This window comes from Dromiciops gliroides, chromosome 3 (assembly GCF_019393635.1).
Source record: "Dromiciops gliroides isolate mDroGli1 chromosome 3, mDroGli1.pri, whole genome shotgun sequence".
Lineage (NCBI taxonomy): Eukaryota > Metazoa > Chordata > Mammalia > Microbiotheria > Microbiotheriidae > Dromiciops > Dromiciops gliroides.
The window spans coordinates 657,960,632-657,980,486 of record NC_057863.1 but is presented as its reverse complement, the minus strand read 5'-3'; the positions used below and the strand labels follow the sequence as shown (position 1 = coordinate 657,980,486).

Genomic DNA, 19,855 nt, shown 5'->3' with positions numbered 1-19,855 from the left:
GAGAGGATGGGGAGGGGTCTGGTTGGGGGAGGGGAGAACTCACAGTCCTGTGCCTCCAGCCTCTCACTCAGACACAGTCCTATCAGAGAGGCCCCATCAGCCCTGCCCACAATCCTCAGCCTCCCCCCCAAAACTCTGAGTGGGGGATGGGAGGTGGGGAAGGAGCAGGGTGCAGCCTGAGATAACAGGACCTAGGGGAGGGGCCTGGATCCAGAAGGGGCTGCTGGACCTCCTGGGTTGGGGTTCTAGTTCTGACAGACCTCAGGGGAGTCACTTCCTCCCTCTGGGCTCATTTCCTTCAGTGTAAAATGGAGGAGGGGGAGTAGGGGAGGCTCTCCAAGGCTGCTCCCCCCCCCCCGACAGCCCCACACCAGGAACATGGAGTCCTCCCTCCCCAGGACTTACCAAGGCACAGCAGGGCAGGGAGCCAGGGAGGCATGGTGGCTGCCAGGGCTGGACTGGAAGCTGGTGGCCCAGCCTGGGGAATGAAAGAAGCCCAGCCCTGACTTCCCTAACTGCCCCCCACCCCTTAGCTGAGTAGCTCCTTCCTCTTTACAATTTACCAGTCAGACAAGGGAGGGGCCTGGGGACTGACTGTTCCTAAGGAACTCTGTTGGTCCCACTGGGACCCAGGCATTGGGGCATCAGGAAGCCCCAGGGGAGAGGAGGGTCTGCCCCAGTCACTGTAGGTCCCTGACCTGGCCCTTTCCCCCACCCCCCAGTCAAAGCAGCGGGAGTGGGCATGTGTGGTCTCTAGTTCCTTCCCTCGTCTAAGATTCCAGGACGTTTCTCCCCCACACACCTCTCCATTCCAGCCTCCACAGGCCTCTGCACAGCCCCCAACTGGTGCCACTGTGGGCAGCAGGGAGCTGCAGGGCTGAGGGGGCGCTGAGGCATCAGTGCCAGGTGAGGGTGCTGGCCTTCCCCAGCTCCCTCCAGCCTGGCTTTCCTCCCAGCCCACCAAGAGAGGCTGGTGTGGAGTAGGGGAGAGCCAACTTGTCCAGGCTCTGCTCCCTCACAGCCCACCCTTGTCACCAGCCTGGGGTCATTTCCAGGCATGTCTGAATTCTGGCTTCCTCTGCCAGACTGGACCAGTGCAGTGCCCCCTGTCATGCTCCCTCCCATGACTAGGTGTGCTCTCTCTCCATTCCCTCCCCCTTGCCTGCTGGGCCTAGCCTCTCTGCAGGCCAGAGGGTTTTAGGAAGCCACAGGATGTACCCTCTGGTACACTTTCCTGCCTTGGGTGATCACCTCCTACTGGCCTATCCATAGGCGCTGTCCAGTCTCCTGATGGAGCCTGGGAGCTTCTGGCCTTGGCTCTGCCTCCTCCTCCCCATGAAGTCCATGTAAATGAAGCACGCAGAGTGATGTGGGGCCGAAAGGTTGGACCCTCCCTTCCCTCCTTCAACATCTCCCCTCACATCTCCCCCCATTCCAGGTGACCCCTGGAATGCTCTCTCTCCTCACTTCCCTAGTACCCTCAGCTCAATCACCACCTTTCCATGGAGGACTCTCATAAGCAGCTGGGGGTGAAGTGGAAAGACCTGGCTGTGTGCCCCTGCATAAATCACTTCACCTCTGTGTGCCTCAGTTTCCTCAGGTGTAAAATAAGCATCACAATAGCAGTTACCATCCAGTTTGTTGTGAGGCTTATGTCATGGGGTGCAAAGCACCCCAGAATTTCTCTGGGGCACACCGAGGAATCTTCTCCTTGGGAAACTAAACCAGAGGACAGATAACGCCTAGAGGAACCAAATCGGACTGAGCTAGCTTGGGATTCCTACCCTTCATTCTGGTCTCCCTTACCCTGGGGAGATAAGTTTGGGTGTGGCTGCGGCCTTTGTGTCCTGAAGAGGGATCTGTAGCCACCCCTCACCCAATTCCTCTAGTCACTACCAGTGGGGGATGGTCCTCCACTCCTCACCCAATTCCCCCAGCTACCACCAGTGGGGGATGGTCCTCTCTCACTAAAGGAACTTTTCACAGGCAGATGGGCCACCCCCATCAGTCCCCTATAAAAGTACCTTCCGGTCTCCTGTTCGAGGAGATTTGGTACCTCTGAGCCATGTGCTTTATGCCAAATCTCCCCATGAAATGTCTAAGGATTTCTTTCATGGTTTCCCTCCCCCCACCCTTCCCTTCCCTTGCTCCTAAATAAACTATCACCTTGTTCTAACTAAGTTTTGTGTGCAAGAGGGTGTAATTCTTTAAAGAGGAATTCCCAAGAACCCCAACCCGTACCCCATTTTTCCACTATATCACTTACATGAGAGATTAAATACAGATCCTTCATGAGGCCTCTTCCAGTGTCCGCCTCCCCTCACACCATTGGTGACTTCTTCCAAAGTCCTTCAGAGACACCTTGAGAGTGTACCTGAATTGCCTTTTCTGACCACATGTGAGTGCTTGCCCTGTGTGAGGTCTCCATAAAAGAGCTTTTTAGGCAAGTTTGGCATTCAAACCATGTGGCCTGTGGTAAAAAAAAATGAAAGTTTTTAACAGTGGGTTAGGATAACTGAAAAACGCCAGTTTTTGAAGGACCACCCTTTCGGGGAGGAGACCAACGGCATAAGCTACGCACACCAGTCCGCCTGCTGCGCACATCGGACTGCCTGGTAGCGAGGGTGTGAGCTTAAAAGGCAAGGAGAGAACGGAAGTGGGACTTTTTTCCTGTTCTGCTGGTCTCCTGACTGCACTGCACAGGCTGATGCTGATGAGAGTTCGACTGGGCCCTGCTCCCAGTTAACAGCACTCGCTTGACACGGTCTCTCTCTCTCCCCAAAGGTGGCCTTCGGCTTTTGGTGAGTTTTATATGGGATATAGACTAAGCTTAGACTTAAGACAATTTGTATTGTGTTTCTACTTTCCTAGCCTTCTAATCAACATCACCTTGTGACTACCATACAATAAAAGCTCTATCTAGAAAACCAGAAGCTTCTTCCATTTACTAGTCTGGGAGATAAATTAAGGAAAAGGTTAAAGAGGAGAGATTTATGATCTAATATCCAATTTTAAATCTCACAGGCTGGCCCATTGGAGTTGGGATCTCTAGTAGAGTTTGAATGCTTGGTAGTTTAGTTCAAGGGAGGACCTCAGGTTCTGGTGACTCATGCTGCCAGGTGATCTTCAGAATCTTCCTAAGACAATTCACATGGAAGCGATTGTTTCCTGGCCTGGCTGGTAGACAATCCAGGCTTCAGAGACATACAACAATGAGGTCAGCACGATGACTCTGTGGGCCTTCTGTTTGCTGCTCAGTCTAAATAACTCTTTTCTCCCTCACTTTCCTTCAGAGCCTCTCCCAACCTGACCTAGCTCTGCAATGTGTGCATCAGCCTTGTTTTCAATATGTACAAACTTGGAAAGTATACTTCCAAGGTAAGGGACCTTATCCAAAGCGTGCAAAACTGCTCCATTTGCTCTAACCAGGGCTTCCACATACAGCTGGTGCAGCACCTGTGTTTTCTTGGTGGTAATTGTTAGGCCAAAATCAGCACAAGCAGCAGAGAATCGATCCATTCTTCGTTGGATCTGAGCCTCAGAGGCTGAATTGAGTGCATCATCATCTGAAAAAAAAAAACATGCATCAACTCTTCCCCCACTTCAGTCTTGGCTTGTAGCCTTTTGAAGAGTTTTTTTTTTTTTTAAACCTAAAGACATCACCCATCTCCAATGAAAAAGGCAGGAAAGACCTTTTACAGCAGAGGGGAAGAGGGGGAAGTAAAGGAAGGAGCATGGGAACCTCACTCTCAGTGTAATTAGCTCAAAGAGGGAATAACATCTACACTGGTTGGGTGGAGAAAACTATTACCATATAGGAAAGTAGATGGGGAAGGTGATAAAAGAGGGAGAAACTAATGTAAGAGAGGGAGGATTGGGAGAGGTAAGAGTCAGAAGCAAAATACTTTTAAGAACGAACAGGTTGAAAGGAGAGGAGTAGAATAAACAGGTGAAAAAAGGATGGAAGGAAATAGACAGTAATGACAACTGAGAAAATTTCTTACAGCCAGTTTCTCTGATAAAGACCTTACTCCTCAAATATACAGAGAATGGAATCAAATTTGTAGAAATAAGATTCTTCCTCAGTTGGTAACTCGTGAAAGCATATGAACAGGCTGTTTGCAGACAAAGTAATTAGGGCTATCCATAGTCATATAAAAATGCTCTAAATCATTGTTGATTTGAGAAAAGCAAATAAAAACAATCTGAGGTCCCACAGCACATCCATTAGATTGGCTAATATGACAGAAAAGGGAAATGAGAAATGTTGGAAGAGATGTGCGAAATGTGAGACATTATTACCTGTTGAAGTTATTCTGATTCAACATTCTGTAGAACAAATCTTAAACTTAACTGTGGAGGTCATGAAAAATTTGTGATATGGGGAGAAAGCATGTGAGTCCTTAGAATTCCTCTGTAAAGAATTACACTCTCCCGCAAGTCCTAATTAGGAATAAAAGAACAGGTTTATTGAGGTACAAGAGAAACTGGCTGGGAGGAAGGTTTTGGAGAAACAAAATGCTTTCTTCTTCGACTAGCTTGGGGGTGCCCTTTTATAGGGTTCAGATGGCATAGGTAAGAATGTCCCTTATTGCCTGAGGGGATGGGGGTCCCCTGGAGTTGGGCTGGGGTAGGAGAGATCTGTCATGAGCAATCTGGTGATGGGCATTAACTCTGTCCTGATGGGTCTGAGCAGTCTGCTGGTGGGTGGTTCCAGGTGGTCTTCACCTGGTGTAGTCACTCCCGACAGGATTACCTCATCCAGGTGATCAGGGGGTGGGACTGCAGAGTGGTGGTCCTGGAGCATGCTCAGTTTGATCTGGTGCCACTTATCTCTTTTGGGTGTGTCTGTCCTTGATTGAGCTCAAGGAGAGGTCTACTTGATTTCAAGGGAAAACTCCTGAGGTTTCAAGGAAAAAGTTCCTTGACCTTCCCAGACAACTTTTTGAGTAACCCATAATCCTCCCATAACACTTGGCAGTAAGTGTTTGATTTGTATACCTATTTTATATGCTTATATACCCAGGGTCACTTATACATTTCTTGAGTGAAAAGGGATCATGAGTGGAAAAAGTTTAACTCGGCTGTAGAGCACTTTGGAACTGTGCCATGAAGGATGTAAGACCATTTATGCTCTTTGACTAAGTAGTGCTAGATCTGTGTCCCAAAGAGATTTCAGAAAAGGAATAAAGGACTTATTTGTACAAAGATATTTTCAGCAGCTCCTTTAATGGTGGGAAAGAATTGGAAACTGAAGGAATGTCCATGAATTGTGGAATGGTTGAACAAGTGGTTGTGTGTGATTGTGCTGGGATACTATTGTGCTGTAAGGAATGATGAGCAGGATGCTCTCACAAAAACTTAGAAAGACTTACATGAACTGATGCAAAGTGAAATGGGCAGAGCCAGCAGAACACTATAGTAGGAACAGTAATGTATGATAATCAACTGTGAATGACTAAGCCCTTCTCAGCAATACAAAGATCTAAGATTTATGGTGAAAAATGCTGTCCAACTCCAGAGAAGGAAGTCATGGAGTCTGAATGCAGATCAAAGCATACTTTCTTTTCTTTTCTCTTTTCTCTTCTCTTCTCTTCTCTTCTCTTCTCTTCTTCATCTGTTTCTTTAACAACATGACTAACATAGAAATGTGTTTTGCATGAATTCACATGGAAAACAAACATTAAATTGCTTGCTTTCTAAACAAGAAGGAAGGGGAGAATTTGCAACACAAATGTTTTTAAAAATGAAAGTTAAACATTGTTTTTACATGTAATCAAGGAAAAATGAAATATTAAATTTAAAAAAATAAATTCAAAGTAGACTTCTTTACCCTCAATGAATAAGTGTCATAGTGATACACACATACACATACATTTGTGTGTGTGTATGTTTGTACATGTATATCTATCTATCCATCTATATAACTACACAGATAGAGAGGGAGGGAGAATCAGTACTTCTCTAGTGCCTACTATGTTCCAGGTACTGTTTCAAGGGCTTTTTACAAATATTGTCTCATTTGATCCTCAAAATAAACCAGGGAGTTATTATCCATAAATCAACTTTTATTAAGCACCTACTATGTGCCATACACTATGCTAAAGAATGGGGATAAAAGAAGAGAGAAAAGCCAATCCTTGCCCTTACAGAGCTTGTAAGCTAATGGGGAAAGCATCATGGAAACAAAATTATATAAACACTACCATAAACAGGATAAATAGGAAATAATCAAAAGAGGGAAGGCACTAGAATTAAGAGGGAATGGAAAAGCCTTCCTGTAGAAGACGGGATTTTAGTTGGGACTGAAAGGAAACCAGGGAACAGCAGGTAGGGATGAGGAAGGAGAAGATTCCATGCATAGCAGGATAGTCAAGGAAAATCAGAGATGAGGAGCCTTGTTGGGATAGCCAGGAGGTAAATGACACTGGATGGAAAAACATGTGGGTGGGGTATAAGAAAACTGGAGGGGCAGCTAGGTGGCAAGTGGATAAATCACTGGCTCTGGATCCAGGAGGACCTGCCATCAAATCCAGATTCAGACACTTGATACTTACTAGCTGTGTGACTCTGGGCAAGTCACTTAACCCTCATTGCCCCACAAAAACTAAACAAAAAACCTCCCAAAAAACTGGAAGGGGAGGAAAGCCTGGACTTTGAATTCCAAACAGAGGATTTAGTATTTGATCCTGGAGACAACAGGGAGCCACTGAAGATGATTGGGGTGGGGAGAGGGGAGAGGGAGGTGATATGATCAGAACATTGTTTCTAGAAAATCCTTTTGGTGGTTGAATGGAAGATGGACTAGAGGGGGCGGAAACCTGAGTCAGAAAGACCCACAAGTAGGCTAATGTAATACTTTACCCCCAATCTACCATTGAGGTGATGAAGACAGCCCTAGATGAAATGACTTGCCCAGGATCAGAGAGCTAATAATTATCTGAAGCTGAATTTGAATTCAAGGCTTCCTGACTCTCGACCCAGTTTCCTAAAGCCTTCACCTCCTGGCTGGCACAGATGTGCCGCTGCTATCAGTTTAAGATCATTTTCAACTTGTAGAGATAAAGCAAACCCAGGGTCTCATCAAAAGAAGGGAATAGGAAAGAGGGTGCAGTTCTACTGACGGCCTTGACTTATTTTTATCTTCTGCATAGAGGAAAGATTTAGCAGAGTTAGGATAAAAAGCATCTTAAGCTAGATATCTATATATTTTTTCCATGAGATTTTTCTGCTGCCTTTTCAATATATGAACCTTCCTGCACAATACAGAATTTGTGTCTTGGCTGTTCCAGAGATGTGAGTTGCCTTGGCCCTCTACCATTGTGTCTTAAGTTTACTCCTAGTCTTCCACCCCTTTGCTCCCACCTCATGGAATCTGTGTGTATTTGTGGGAAAGTAAGCCCCAGAGTGTTTTTGAGAAATACTCCATAAAGGCTGGTCATGTTCTGCCTTGGAGTAAATGCCTCTCCTAAAAAGCTAGAAGATTCTGTTGTCTGATTATGAAGGGGAAGCACAGTGGTGGGGTCCCTTAAATTTCAGTGGTGGAGGAATAACTATGCTCATCCATTACACCAGAGGGGCAGATATGAGAATAATCCTAGAGATACAGATATAGACTTATTTAATGTGAAGGTTTGGTTTCATCACAACTTTGTTGTACTAACAGATAAATCCCAATTAACAAAGGTTTGGGGGTTTTTTTTTGTTTTTTGTTTTTGTTTTGTTTTCTTTTGTTTTGCAGGGCAATGAGGGCTAAGTGACTTGCCCAGGGTCACACAGCTAGTGTCAAATGTCTGAGGCTGGATTTGAACTCAGGTCCTCCTAAATCCAGGGCCATTAACAAAGTTCTAATTAAATTAACTAACTAACTAATTAATTAATTAATTTTATTAAATAAATTTTAAATTTAAATACCAAAATATAGTATTTGTATACTCATAGCAGAACTAAAAAAGAGGCTTCTCTTTGAAACTGAATCTCTATTCCACTGTTTGCTTTTTAAAAAAGTATGCCATAAATTCAACATATTTCTTCTCAAAACTGACCTGCTTGCCTACACTTCCTTCTGATCTCCTTTCTCTTCTTTTCTGTACACTTTAAACAATGGGCTGCTTTTTTAGCATCACTATTGTGGTAATGATGTGCCCTTTACCCTAAATCTCCCTCTGTCTTCCCAAACTCCATTCCAAAATTGAAAATCTAGAGAAAGAAAAAACAGCAACTTTTTAGCAAGTAAGTCAAGTCAAGCCAAACCAACCCACAAAGTGACCATGTTCCCCAAATGTATGTCTTTTTCTGTACCCAGTGTTCACCACTTCTCCACCAGCAGGTGGTCATAGGCTTCATCCAGGCCCTTCTGGAGTCCTGGGAAATAAATGAAAAGCCCAAGAGACAGAGTTTCTGGGTAATTACCAATCAATTTATTAAATAGGATAACTAATAATCAATTCATTGATTGTCATTGGTCTCTCTTGTGTGTTAAAAAATGGAAGTTTTAACTGAAATTTAAGAGTTGAACGCATACTGCTGAAATGGTTTTTGAAGGGCGGCCAGTTTTTCAAAGACCACCCTTTCGGGGAGGAGACCTTGACAAACAGCCTTGCACCTGCTGCTGCCAGGAGAGCGTGGCCAAGCACGCAATACTTCCGAGACTTCTGGGAAGGGAACTTAAAGCTGGGTAGTAGAACGGAAGTGGGGTCTCTCTGTCTCACTCTCACTAGCAGTGACGGCACGTTCTGGTGATCATCTCTGGTTCTTGGTGGCAGCACGCATTTGACTCTGGTTCTCAGCCTGAGAGGCAGTTTTGGGATTCAGTGAGTTTTATAAAAGAATATAGACTAAGCTTAGATCTAAGACTATTCATTTGTCTTTCTACTTTCCTATTTTCCTAATCAGTATCACCTGTTCGTTGGCTAATTAATTCCCAAACAATAAAAGCTAATCCCTATCTGATTAAAGCTCAGAGGCTTCTTTTCGAACTGGTCTGGGAGATATATAAGGGAAAAAGTTAAAGGGGAAGGTTAATGATCTCATATCCAATTTTAAATTTCACATTTGGCAACAAAAAAACAAAAACAATGAGACACTAAATGCCTTAAATACCCTTGGAAAAGGGGGTGCCCCTGATATGTGAAAATCTCCTTCTATTGCTGGACATTTAATGAGGGCATGGACTTTGAAATGAGGAGGTGGGCTGAGAGCCCTCAACTCCTCCTGCTGAGAAGGTGGCTTGATCATGAGACTCAGCAGCCTTCAGCAATCTGCACAAAGGAATCCATTTGGACTCAGACCACCCTGGTTGGTTTTCTCCTCCATGAGCTGGGCTGCCCTAACCTCCAATGGGGGTTTATGAGGATTTAAGCTTCATGCTTTAGGGCTAGAGTTCACCTAGTTTAGATTCTGTTTACATTGTAAAGAGAAGTGAGACAAGATGATGGTGGGTGGTCAGGGCTGGTCCTGCTCCCTGTTACCCAATCCCCTGCCCCTGCTGGGGAGAGGGGGAAACTCCTTCCTCTTTGTGGTTTGCACTTCATCCTTGGGATTGGGTTGGGTTTCTTGGCAGGGGAGGCTGGAGAGCCCAGGGTGAGGTTTGTCCCAGTCCTTGCCCTTCTCTGGGTCTTCATTTCTCTTTCTGTACAATGGACAGAAGGTCAAAGCACCTTCCATGTCCTAAGACCCTCTGATTCCCCCAAATCAAGCAGCCAACAAGTGTTTATTGAGCACTACTCTGTGTCAGGCCCTGCGCTAAGCCCACAAGGAAGTTACTGTCTAATGGGGGAGACACCATACAAGCAAGATGTATGAAAAAAACACATAGATACAATAAATTGGAGATAATCTCAGAGAGAAGGGACCCCCCTGAAAGGGAAGCTGAAGGAGCTTCTTGGAGGAGGTGAGATTTCATTTTAGAATTTTTAATAATTCCATTTGATTTTTATTTTCAGTTCTAAATGTCTCCACTCCCTCCTCTGCCCACTGAGAAGCAAATAAATGATGCCCATTATGCAAACAAGGCCATATAAAACACTTCTATATTAACAATTCTCCCCCTCCATGACTGGAAATAAAAAGTAAGAAAGAATCAAATAGAAAAAAGTCTGCTTCAAGCTGCACTCACGGTCCATCAGTTCTCTCTGGAGGTTAAAGCCTTTGCCATCATGAGTCTTTTGGAATTGTGGTGCATCATGGTATTGATCAGAGTAGTTCAGTCTTTCCAAGCTGATGATTATGACAATATGGCTGCGCAAGCTGTTCTTTGGTTCTAGTGACTTCAGATTTCTGCTCATATGAATCTTCTCAGAATTTTATGAAATCATCCCAGAGGGGGGAATCTAGCTGGGACTTTGAAGGAAGCCTGAGAAACATCAGCATAGAAATGAGAATTGAATGAATGGGAGCTGGTGTGGTCACCACTGAAAATAGTAGAGAGGGAGAAGAACAGAGGGCCCAGTACAGATCCTTGGGGGACATACTCCAAGGGTGAGCTTGACTTATTTGAAAATCCAGGAGAGGGGACAAAGGAGTGGTCAGATAGGCAGGAGGAGACCCAGGGCAGAGGGGTGTCCAGAAAACCCAGAGAGAAGAGGGTATGAAAGAGAAGAGGGGGATGGCCAATGTCCAAGGTCAAGAAGAATGAAAATGAAAAAGGTTCCTTAGCCATATTTTTAGAGATTTGGGAAACAGGTGAATCCTGGTAGAAAAGGCAGAAATTCCACCAGGAGGTGAGTGAATGAGTGGCTTCCTTTCCTAGAATCACAAACACTTTATTTCATCTTTCATAGTATTCTTTACCTAAGGAGAAGAAAGATGACCTAGGTAGTACTGTATCCCTAGATATATTAGAATACCTTCTATGGGTCCACCAGGACCCAGGAAACATGGTCCCTTCCCAGGGTACATGTTGTCTTGTCTAAAGGTCTCCTCTCCAGCTTACCCTTAGGTGGAGATTATATAGGGTGACGGACTCTTCTCAGCCACCCCCATTGCCCAGCCCCCTCTCTCTCCATATGTATACATTAAAGCCAAGAGGGTTACTGACCAAGAGTCCTTCTGCCATCTTTGTGGAAACTGATGACCAAGTGCCTGGATTATCTTGTCTTCTCGGCAATAAATCTATCTGATTAGTGATTATGCTGGAAGAGGCTAAAAGGGATGACAGGTAACCTATCAATTGTAGCTAAAAAGGGTTAACAAATAACCTAAGATTTGATCAATAATACCTAAAAGGGTTAACAGAGAAACTAAGGTTTGTGTTCTTACAGTAACCAAAAGGATTTGTCCCTATCAACTCTTACTATCAACAGAGGTTGTAAATAGGGACCATTAACCATTAGTAGCCATTAATATTCCTAGGAAGGCAGGATACCTAGAAACCAGATCTTAAGTAAAGAGATACGAAAAACACAGAAACCTTCCGGGTCTGACAAGTCTAAGCATGTCTTTATGAACAGATGCAGAAAAGGCCAAATGTATCCTTAGATTCAACTTATGACATGAAAACCCGAAAAACATACCTCCAAGGAAAAAGGTACATGTCTCTGAGGTTGTCTTAGGACCCCAGGAAGTCCAAATTAGGATAAGACCTCCCATGAACCTCCCACAAGGAGGAGATTAAGATTCTGAGGAGATAATAAATTTTTTCTTACTACAAATGTAACCACTTTCCTCTCCCTATTCAAGACACTTCCCTGGTGCTCTCCATGTGGTCATCAGTCCTTCAGGAAAAATTGGGAAACTGAGTCACTGAGTCTTGTCATTCTTTGGGATGACTCACAATTTGATCAATTAACACACACCCCCCATTTCTGTGAGGGACCAGATGGATTCATAAGTGAATGTTAGCAAACATTTAAAGAATAATTAATCCTAGTACTGCATAAACTATTTGGGAAAATATATTGTGAGAAAATAATTATCAATAAAGGATTTCTTGGGGGAGACCCAGATCAGTTTCTCAGTGCTTCTTTCCCCCTTCCCCCAACTCCAGTAATTGCTGTTCACATTGAATAGGACAAACCTAAAGGAGGCAAAAACACGCACCTTCAGCATCTCCTCCCTCCTATTTCCCTTTTCCAAGGGAGATTATGATTCCTACCAGGAGGGGAAGAAGGAGGTTAGGGCCAGAGGCTACTCTGATCTCCTCAGAGAGATGGGGGCCTGGGCTAAAATTATATTTATCTCTTCCCTTAAACATTATTAGTCTAGAGGAAATGTCTTCCAGATTTCAGCTCTCCTGATCTCCATCCCTCAACAGGGAAAGAGTGCCTCAAGCTCTCAATCTGAGGCTTGGCTCTCTCCCCACCAGATGCCAATTCCAGAATGGACACACATAGCCAATAGCAAAGAAGTCTATTTATCCAATTTATAACAAAACAGAACTCAGAGAAGGTAACCATGGGAGAATATGTGGCAGACAACAGAGGAAAGGAGTTATTTCTCCCCTTTTGAATGAGGGAGCTCAGCTCAAGCAGAAGAAAGAGTCCCAGGTCTCACCAAAAGAGAAATTTCTCAAAGTCCCCAGTGTGACAAGCTAGGGATGGGGGACCCTAATGCAGTCGGCCAGCTCCTCCCCTGTCTGCTTCTTCTCTGAGTCTTTCTTTCCTTTCAGGGACCTAAACAGAGGTTGTAAAGGTGCATGTTTTCTCCAGAAGCCAGATGCCCAAAGAAGGGATATCTCTCCTCTCCCCTCTCAATAACTCCCCCTACCTCTCACACAAGTAACAGACATGCAGCAAAATCTCATCCCCCCACCCCCACCCCATGGAGTTTATACTATTGGCCCCGTTAGTGATGGGTACATCTGGACAGGTAGTGGTGGTGGTAATAGGGTAGGGAGAGATTGGTATCTGGAAAAAGAGCCTTGAGTACTCCTGATTACCATGTGTAGTTGTCTATGCAGGTATGTGTTCTCTGGCACAGGGCTTCTTAAACTTTTTCCACTAGTGACTCCTTTTTACCAGAGAAAATTTTACACAAACCTAGGTAAAAGGTTATGCATACCTATTTTATATAGGTATACAAAACCTTTTAGGATTGCCAACCTGAAAATTAATGAAACAATCAATTTAGCAGAAATAAGGTCTTTAATGAAGGAAGAGGAGTTATAACTCAGAGTATCACAAAGCAAGATTGCTAGGAATACCCAAAGAATGGGACTGAAGACAGGGTTTTTATGGGGTAACAGAACAGAGCGAGTTATGGGACTGCCCTTAGGAAAAGTAAGTTTCTCACAAATAGAAACTACTTAATGTGAACGAACCTTTTTTACATAATAACCTAAAGTCCAGGAAGTAAGCTTGGGAATCTTTGGGAGGGGATAGTTTGTTTGGGAGAGAACCATAAAACAAATCAAGAGTCTGGAATTGACAAAGATTGGTCAGCCCCAGGTGGTTGATTGGCCTGGTTATGGGGAACAGGTGAGGATCAATCACTTCTCAGGAAATAGTGGTTATCAATATTGACAAATTTTTTGTGACCCCCACATTGAGTGATATGACCGCAGTTTAAGAAGTTTTGCTCCAGGAAACAATGTCAATTCACTTACATTCCCAAAGGAAGGTTGACTCTGGTCACCTCAGAAACCCTAAGGAGTAAACATGTCCTTGTGCCCATTAGGAAGCAGGGTCTACAACTTCAGGGAGGAGAGATGAGGAAAGCTTGGCAGGAGACAGTGTGTGGGGGCCCTGCCCTCTCAGGGGAAGGTTATGCTGGGGTGTGGGAGAGGGTGTGGGGAGAAGAAAGCTGGGGGGCCTGGGGCAGGTAAGGTTGGGCTCATGGGGCCCAGAGCCATGATGGGCAAAGGCAGGTGGGGGGAGGCCCAGGTGGATGCTCCCCCATCTCTTCTAGTTACACCTACATGCACATGTGCACACATACAGAGATACATGTACATGTACACACACACACACACACACACACACACACACACACACAGAGTAATGACCACTGACTTAGTAAATGGCAAAGCCTCCAGGTGTCTGTGACTCCGGAGATGCTTCAGTGTTCTGGGGGAATAGTTTTTCCTCTTTCATTACTGACAGATGTTGTCAATGATCATCCCTGCTGGGAGTGTAGGAAGGGCCTGAGGTGGGGAGGGGAGTGTGAGCTTAGGGAGTCACAGCAGTGTGGTGGTGAAGAGGGAGGGGGGCCGATGGAAGGGCTGGCTATCATCAGCTTGGGCCAGCAGAATGTCCCTGGGAAGGCAGGGGTCTCCCTCTGTCTGGAGCTGGGCAGAACCTGATGCCTCAATGAGTCTTTGGGATGCTGACAGTCAGTGAACCCCAGCTGTGTCTTCCCTCTGTCCTGCGATCCTGCATCTCCTCCTCACTGTCCCCTCTGGCTAGGCCAGGCTTCAGCCAGCAGGACCCCCAGGATGATGAGGACCAGCCCAGCCAGGCTGAGGCGAACCAGGTTGCCCACAGTGTAATCCTGGGGAGCAGCATCTGGGAGGGGGAAAGACTGTCACAGGCAGAGGGACAAGACCTCCCTGATCTCAGGCCCCCCAACAGTGTAGGCTCAGATTCCCCTGCTCCCAGCCCCAGGCTCCTCAGACCCAGCCCAGCCCAGACCCTGGCCCTGGGCTGGGAGGATCTTGTCACTCCCTGGCTGGGAGCCTGGGATAGGAGTGAGGGCTGGAGCCCAGGGAGGGAATCCTGATGAAGGGGCTGAGGCAGCCTCTGCCCCACCTCCCCTTGCCTCTCCCTGTCAGTTCCTCCTCCCCAGGGCCCTGAGGCAGCCCCAGGTCTCCTTCCTGGGACTTCCCTTTGCCTTCCCTTCATCCCCTCCCTCTCATTCTTCATCTCCTGCAATGTTGACAACAGCTTGGTGGAGTGGAGAGAGCATGGAGCCTGAGGTGAGGAAGAGCCCAGTTCAGATCCCCCTCAGACACTTCCTCTCTGAGACCTTAAACATGTTCCCTTCACTCTCTCAGGCTTAGTTTACTTCTCTGGAAAATGGGGCTAATGAAAGCAGCTGCCTCCCAGGGCTGTTGTGAGGATCCAAGGAGACTATAATGGTAAAGCATTTAAAGGGCTTCCTATGTGCTGACTCCTATTAATATTGGCACCAACAAGTGTTTCCTGGTTACTGTTCATAAGGATCCCTGCCCTCAGGGAGCTCCCAGTCTACTTGGGAGGAGACCTGAAAATGGGCAGGTATGTCCAAGGTCTGAGGTCAGGCCCTGGTAGGAGGGGGTGGAGGGCAGCAGGGGGAGGAAAATGTCCTCCGAGAAGGGGAGACTGAGAGAGTTTTGAAGGGAACCAAGAAATTAAGGGGTGGGGAACTGCAGGCGTGGGGCAGAACTGGTACAAAGGCCTGGAGGTGGGAGATGGAGGAAGTGGGTGAGGAACTGGGACTAAGGAGACCCCAGTGTGAGGGGAGGAGACAGAGCCCTGTAGACAGGGAACCTCTAGTCTCATTGAGTGACCCATGTTTTGGGGAGACTTGTGACCTGGATCAGGGGGCTAGCTCTCCCAAAGTATTGGAGGCTCATCCTGAATCTTGTAAAATAAAAAGAGATTTATTAGGAGAGAGAAATGTAGCTGGAGAACAGACCACCTAGGTGAGTGTCCCACTGGAGTAAGAGAAGATGGGTATTTTGTGTTTTTACCAGACAAAAGGGCGGGAAAGGCATTACCAAGAACAGTGAGGGCAATGTAACAACAGGGAGAGGTTTAGGACAAGGGGGCATCAGTAAGATATGCAGCACCCATCCTATCTTCCATATCCATGTACCAGGCTCTTGCTCTCCAACACCCATTCCTGAGGTGGGAGGCAGAGTTGCCTCCCCTGCGAGAGCTCAAGGATTCCTTGGGGGGTTGGGGTCTTTAGGATTCTTGGGGTCCCCCTGCATTCCCATAGCAACCCAGGTCTACAGACCTTATTAAGGACTCATCTTGGGGCAGCTAGGTGGCTCAGTGGATAGAGCACCGGCCCTGGAGTCAGGAGTACCTGAGTTCAAATCCAGCCTCAGACACTTGACACTAGCTGTGTGACCCTGGGCAAGTCACTTAACCCCGATTGCCTAACTAAAAAAAAAAAAAAAAAAAAAGAACTCATCTCGCCCCAGGCTCTATGGTGGTCACAGCCAGAGGATACAGGGACAGAGTAACTCCTGCCCTCCAGGGCTTACAGTCTCCTGGAATGCTGTCCCCTTGTATGCAAATGCATCAGTGGGGTCTCATCTGAGGAGGGGGATCACTAACACCTGGGCTGGGGGGGGAGCAGGAAAGGCTTCGTGTAGGAGGAGACTCCTAGATAGCCGGGGAGGAGTCAGCTAGATGGCCCAGTGGTTAAAGCACTGGCCCTGGATTCAGGAGTACCTGAGTTCAAATCCAGCCTCAGACTCTTGACACTAGCTGTGTGACCCTGGGCAAGTCACTTAACCCCCATTGCCCTGCAAAAAATTAAAATTTAAAAAAAATTTAAAAAATAAAGAAGAGGGGGAGAGCAGGGAGAGCATGTCGGGGGAGGGGGCACAGCCTGGGCAAAGGCCTAGAGGGGGGAACAGGAGAAGAATGGGGCACTGCAGGAGGCCATGAGGGGCCCCTGACTGGACACCCGGCCCCTGCCTCCCTCCTCTCTCTGCTGGGGATCCTCCAGTGACTCACCAGATGTCCTGTTCCGAGGTTCAGGGCTTGGGGACAAGGTCCCTGGGGATGAGGAAGGGGCAGAGTTAGGGGCTGGACAGGGGAGCCCAGAGAGGCCTGGAGGGAGCCCCAGCTCTGCCCAGACTGCTGGGTGTGGGAGGGTGGGAAGACCCTCCCTCCCCTGGGCCTCTCTTTTCCATCTGTTAAATGGGCATCTGAGCTCACTGACCTGTCCTGGACTGTCCAGTTGTGAGGTTTGATGATTCCATGATTCCTGTGACTCCTCCCCTAGGTCCTGCCTGAGCTATTGGTGCAGGGGAAGGACACAGGGAGAAGGAGGGAGGCTGTAGGGTGGGAGGGAGGGGCCCTCTGAATCCTCAGGCCCCTTGTCCTGGCTCTGCCCAGGGCCCTGACCTTCCCTCTCTGCCCTGGGGCCAGAGCCCTGAGGCTCTGCTGTGTCGGGGGAGGCAGTGTTGGGCAGAGGAGGGAGGAGGGGGTGGGGGGTCACTTTGGTGCTTCCAACTGAGAGGAATTGGGGTGGGGGTATCTGGGTGGCCCTTCCCTCATCCCTGGGGAAACCAGGATGGGTGAAGCAGAGCCCCATCCCTTCAGAGCCCCAGCTATGGCTGTGTGGGGGAAGGGTGAGAGGGCTCAGGGGCTCCTGGGGAGGGGAGAGAAGGGAGAGGGCTTGGGGCTGCTCTGCCCATGTCTGCTCCCCCCTCCCAGCCCCATCCTGACCAGGCCTGTTCTTCCTTCTTCCCCAGGTGGAGTTTCCCTGCCTCTCCCCTCCCCTCCAGCCCCCCTCATGCCTTGGTTAGCTCTGAGAAAGGGGGGGCAGAGAGACCCCTTCCCTGTCCTGAGGGTAACTGGTTACTCACTGGGTGGGGAGGATGTCAGGGCTTGGGGATCCCCAGGGCTTTGGGGGAGGTGAGGACCCTTTGAGGTGCCTGGTAGAGGGAGAGGAGGAGGGTGAGGGTCTTGGTGGGATTTCCCCTACCCCTCCCTGATGGCCACACCTCAGGCCTCCTCTGACCTCCCCCTCTGGCCTCCTCAAACCCTTTTCCTGGGACCGAGGAGATGTATTGTCATTATGTGGGCCCAACAAAAGTGGGGAGGGGGCAGATGGTGAGGGTGTGTAGAGGGGCCAGGGGGGAGAGGATTCACCGTCTGCACCCTCTGAGGATGACCCATTGCCCAGACTCTCCACCCCCTCCCTCTGGGTCTCCTCTTCTCCCAGCATTCCTGGGTCCTGGGGTCCCCTGGGACAGGGCTCTGAGCAGGCAGGGTGGGACCCCAGGGCCAGATGAGGAGGGAGGGGAGGCCTGGGGTGGGCTGGGGCTCCCTCACCTGTGACCCTGAGCACCAGGGGCTCACTGGGAGCTGACCACTCCTAGGGCATGCGACTGTCAAAGGTGTAGCATAGGTAAGTCCCTCTATGGGTAGAGCTCACAGCTGAGATGTGGAAGTTGGCCACAGACCCCCTTTCATGGGGCTGGACCAGGCCTTGGGTGATCTCTTCTCCATCCTTGTATAGAGCAAACCTGTCCAACCATTGCTGTGACTGACACTGGTGGGTCACATTGTGTCCTGAGGCCACCTTGGGGCTGGGCAAGGCTGTGAGGGAAGGGGGCCCATACCTACCTTGGGAAGGGGTGGGGGGAGACACTGGGGTTACAACAGGGTCAGTCCCCCCTCCCTGTGCCCAGGCAGGAATTGGGAGAGGGACAGAGCTGCTGCCCATCCAGCCTCATCTCCCTCTCCTGTGCTTAAGGGAGCCAGGGGCTGGCCAGGTTCAGGGATGAGGGGTCAGAGTCAGAGGCTGGGGCTGAGGGGTGCGGGTTGTCCTTACTTGTCACCACTAGCTCCAGGGCATCACTGTCCTCTGACCATGATAGTCCAGTGCTGTACAGACACTGGTATCTCCCAGCAGTGTTTGCTGCCATGGAAGAGATGAGGAACTGGGCCCCCCTCCCAGCTACAGACTCATCCATGTACTTATGGGCTCCCTCCTTCTTCAGAAGGTACTGATCAGCCCCAGGGGACCCTTCACACCAGAGGGTCACAGGCTTCCCCCAGGGGATCACCAAGCCTGGTTCAGCCCTGAGGGAGAGTCTGGCCAAGGTGCCTGGAAGAGAAGCAGAGCTCAACGGGTCCCCCTCAGCCCCTGCCTCCCCAGGTCTCAGCCCTAAGCCCCCTCCCAAAATCATCCCTTTTGCCCAGTGCCCCATCTTCCATTCCCTCTGGCTGCCCTGGGGACAGCTCCCAGTGCTGAGCAGGCAGAAGGGACAGGAGGCATTTGGGGAAAGGACTCACCCTCTTGTGCCCAGATCCCCCAGCACAGACATAGCCCTGTAGGAGAGGCTTTGGTTAGACTCAGCCCCCAGTCCCAGAACCCACACCCTTGTGACCAACCATGATAGGGAATGAGGATCCAGAGCCCCAGCCTTGGGGGCTAGATGCAGAGGGGGCAGCCAGACACCAGGGGAACTAGGCTCCTGTCCTGATTATGCCCCTTCCCACTGCACCTTCGTTTCCTGCTCTGTAAAATGGGGAAGTAGGAGTCTAGGCTGTGATTCTAAGATTCCTTCTAGCCTTGAGTCTCCCTCTGGAAGGCCATGGCCCTTCCAGCTCCTTGGACTTACCAAAGGAGAGCAGGGCAAAGAGTGTGGGGACCATTGTGGCCCCAAGGGCTGGTCTCAGCATAGACACACAACCCTCTTAAGAGAGAGTCATCAGCACAGAATGTTGTCAGGGCTGGTCTTGCTCCATGCTACCCAATCCCCTGTCCCTGCTAGGGAGAGGGGAAAACTCCTTCCCTTTTGGGAAGGTTTGCACTTCATCCTTGGCAGTGGGTTGGGTTTCTTGGCAGGGGAGGCTGGAGAGCCCAGGGTGAGATTTGTGCCAGTCCTTGCCCTTCTCTGGGCCTTGATTTCTCCTTCTGTACAATGGACAGGAGGTCAAAGCACCTTCCCTGTTCCAAGACCCTCTGATTTCCCCCAAATTAACCAGCCAACAAGTGTTTATTGAGCACAACTCTGTGCCAGGCACTGTGCTAAGCAAAAAGGACAGTCCCTGCCCACGAGGAAGTGACTGTCTAATGGGGGAGGCACCCTAAAAGCAAGATGTATGAGAAAACATATACATATAATACATTGTAGATAATCTCAGGGAGAAGAGACTCACCTGAAAGGGAAGCTGAAGGGGCTTCTTGGAGGAGGTGAGATTTCATTTCATTTTGTTTTTAAGCTTTGTCAAATTCCATTTTATTT

General features: G+C 48.4%; 1 protein-coding gene across 1 annotated transcript; it reads right to left on the bottom strand.

Moving 5' to 3' along the window:
• Positions 1-14,246: 14,246 nt before the first annotated feature.
• LOC122748358 (platelet glycoprotein VI-like) lies at positions 14,247-19,262 on the bottom strand. The gene is given in 4 exon segments (XM_043994009.1): positions 14,247-14,441; positions 17,934-18,227; positions 18,436-18,711; positions 19,229-19,262. Coding segments are annotated over 4 exon segments (723 nt in total). The 3' UTR covers positions 14,247-14,322.
• Between the last annotated feature and the right edge of the window lie 593 nt (positions 19,263-19,855).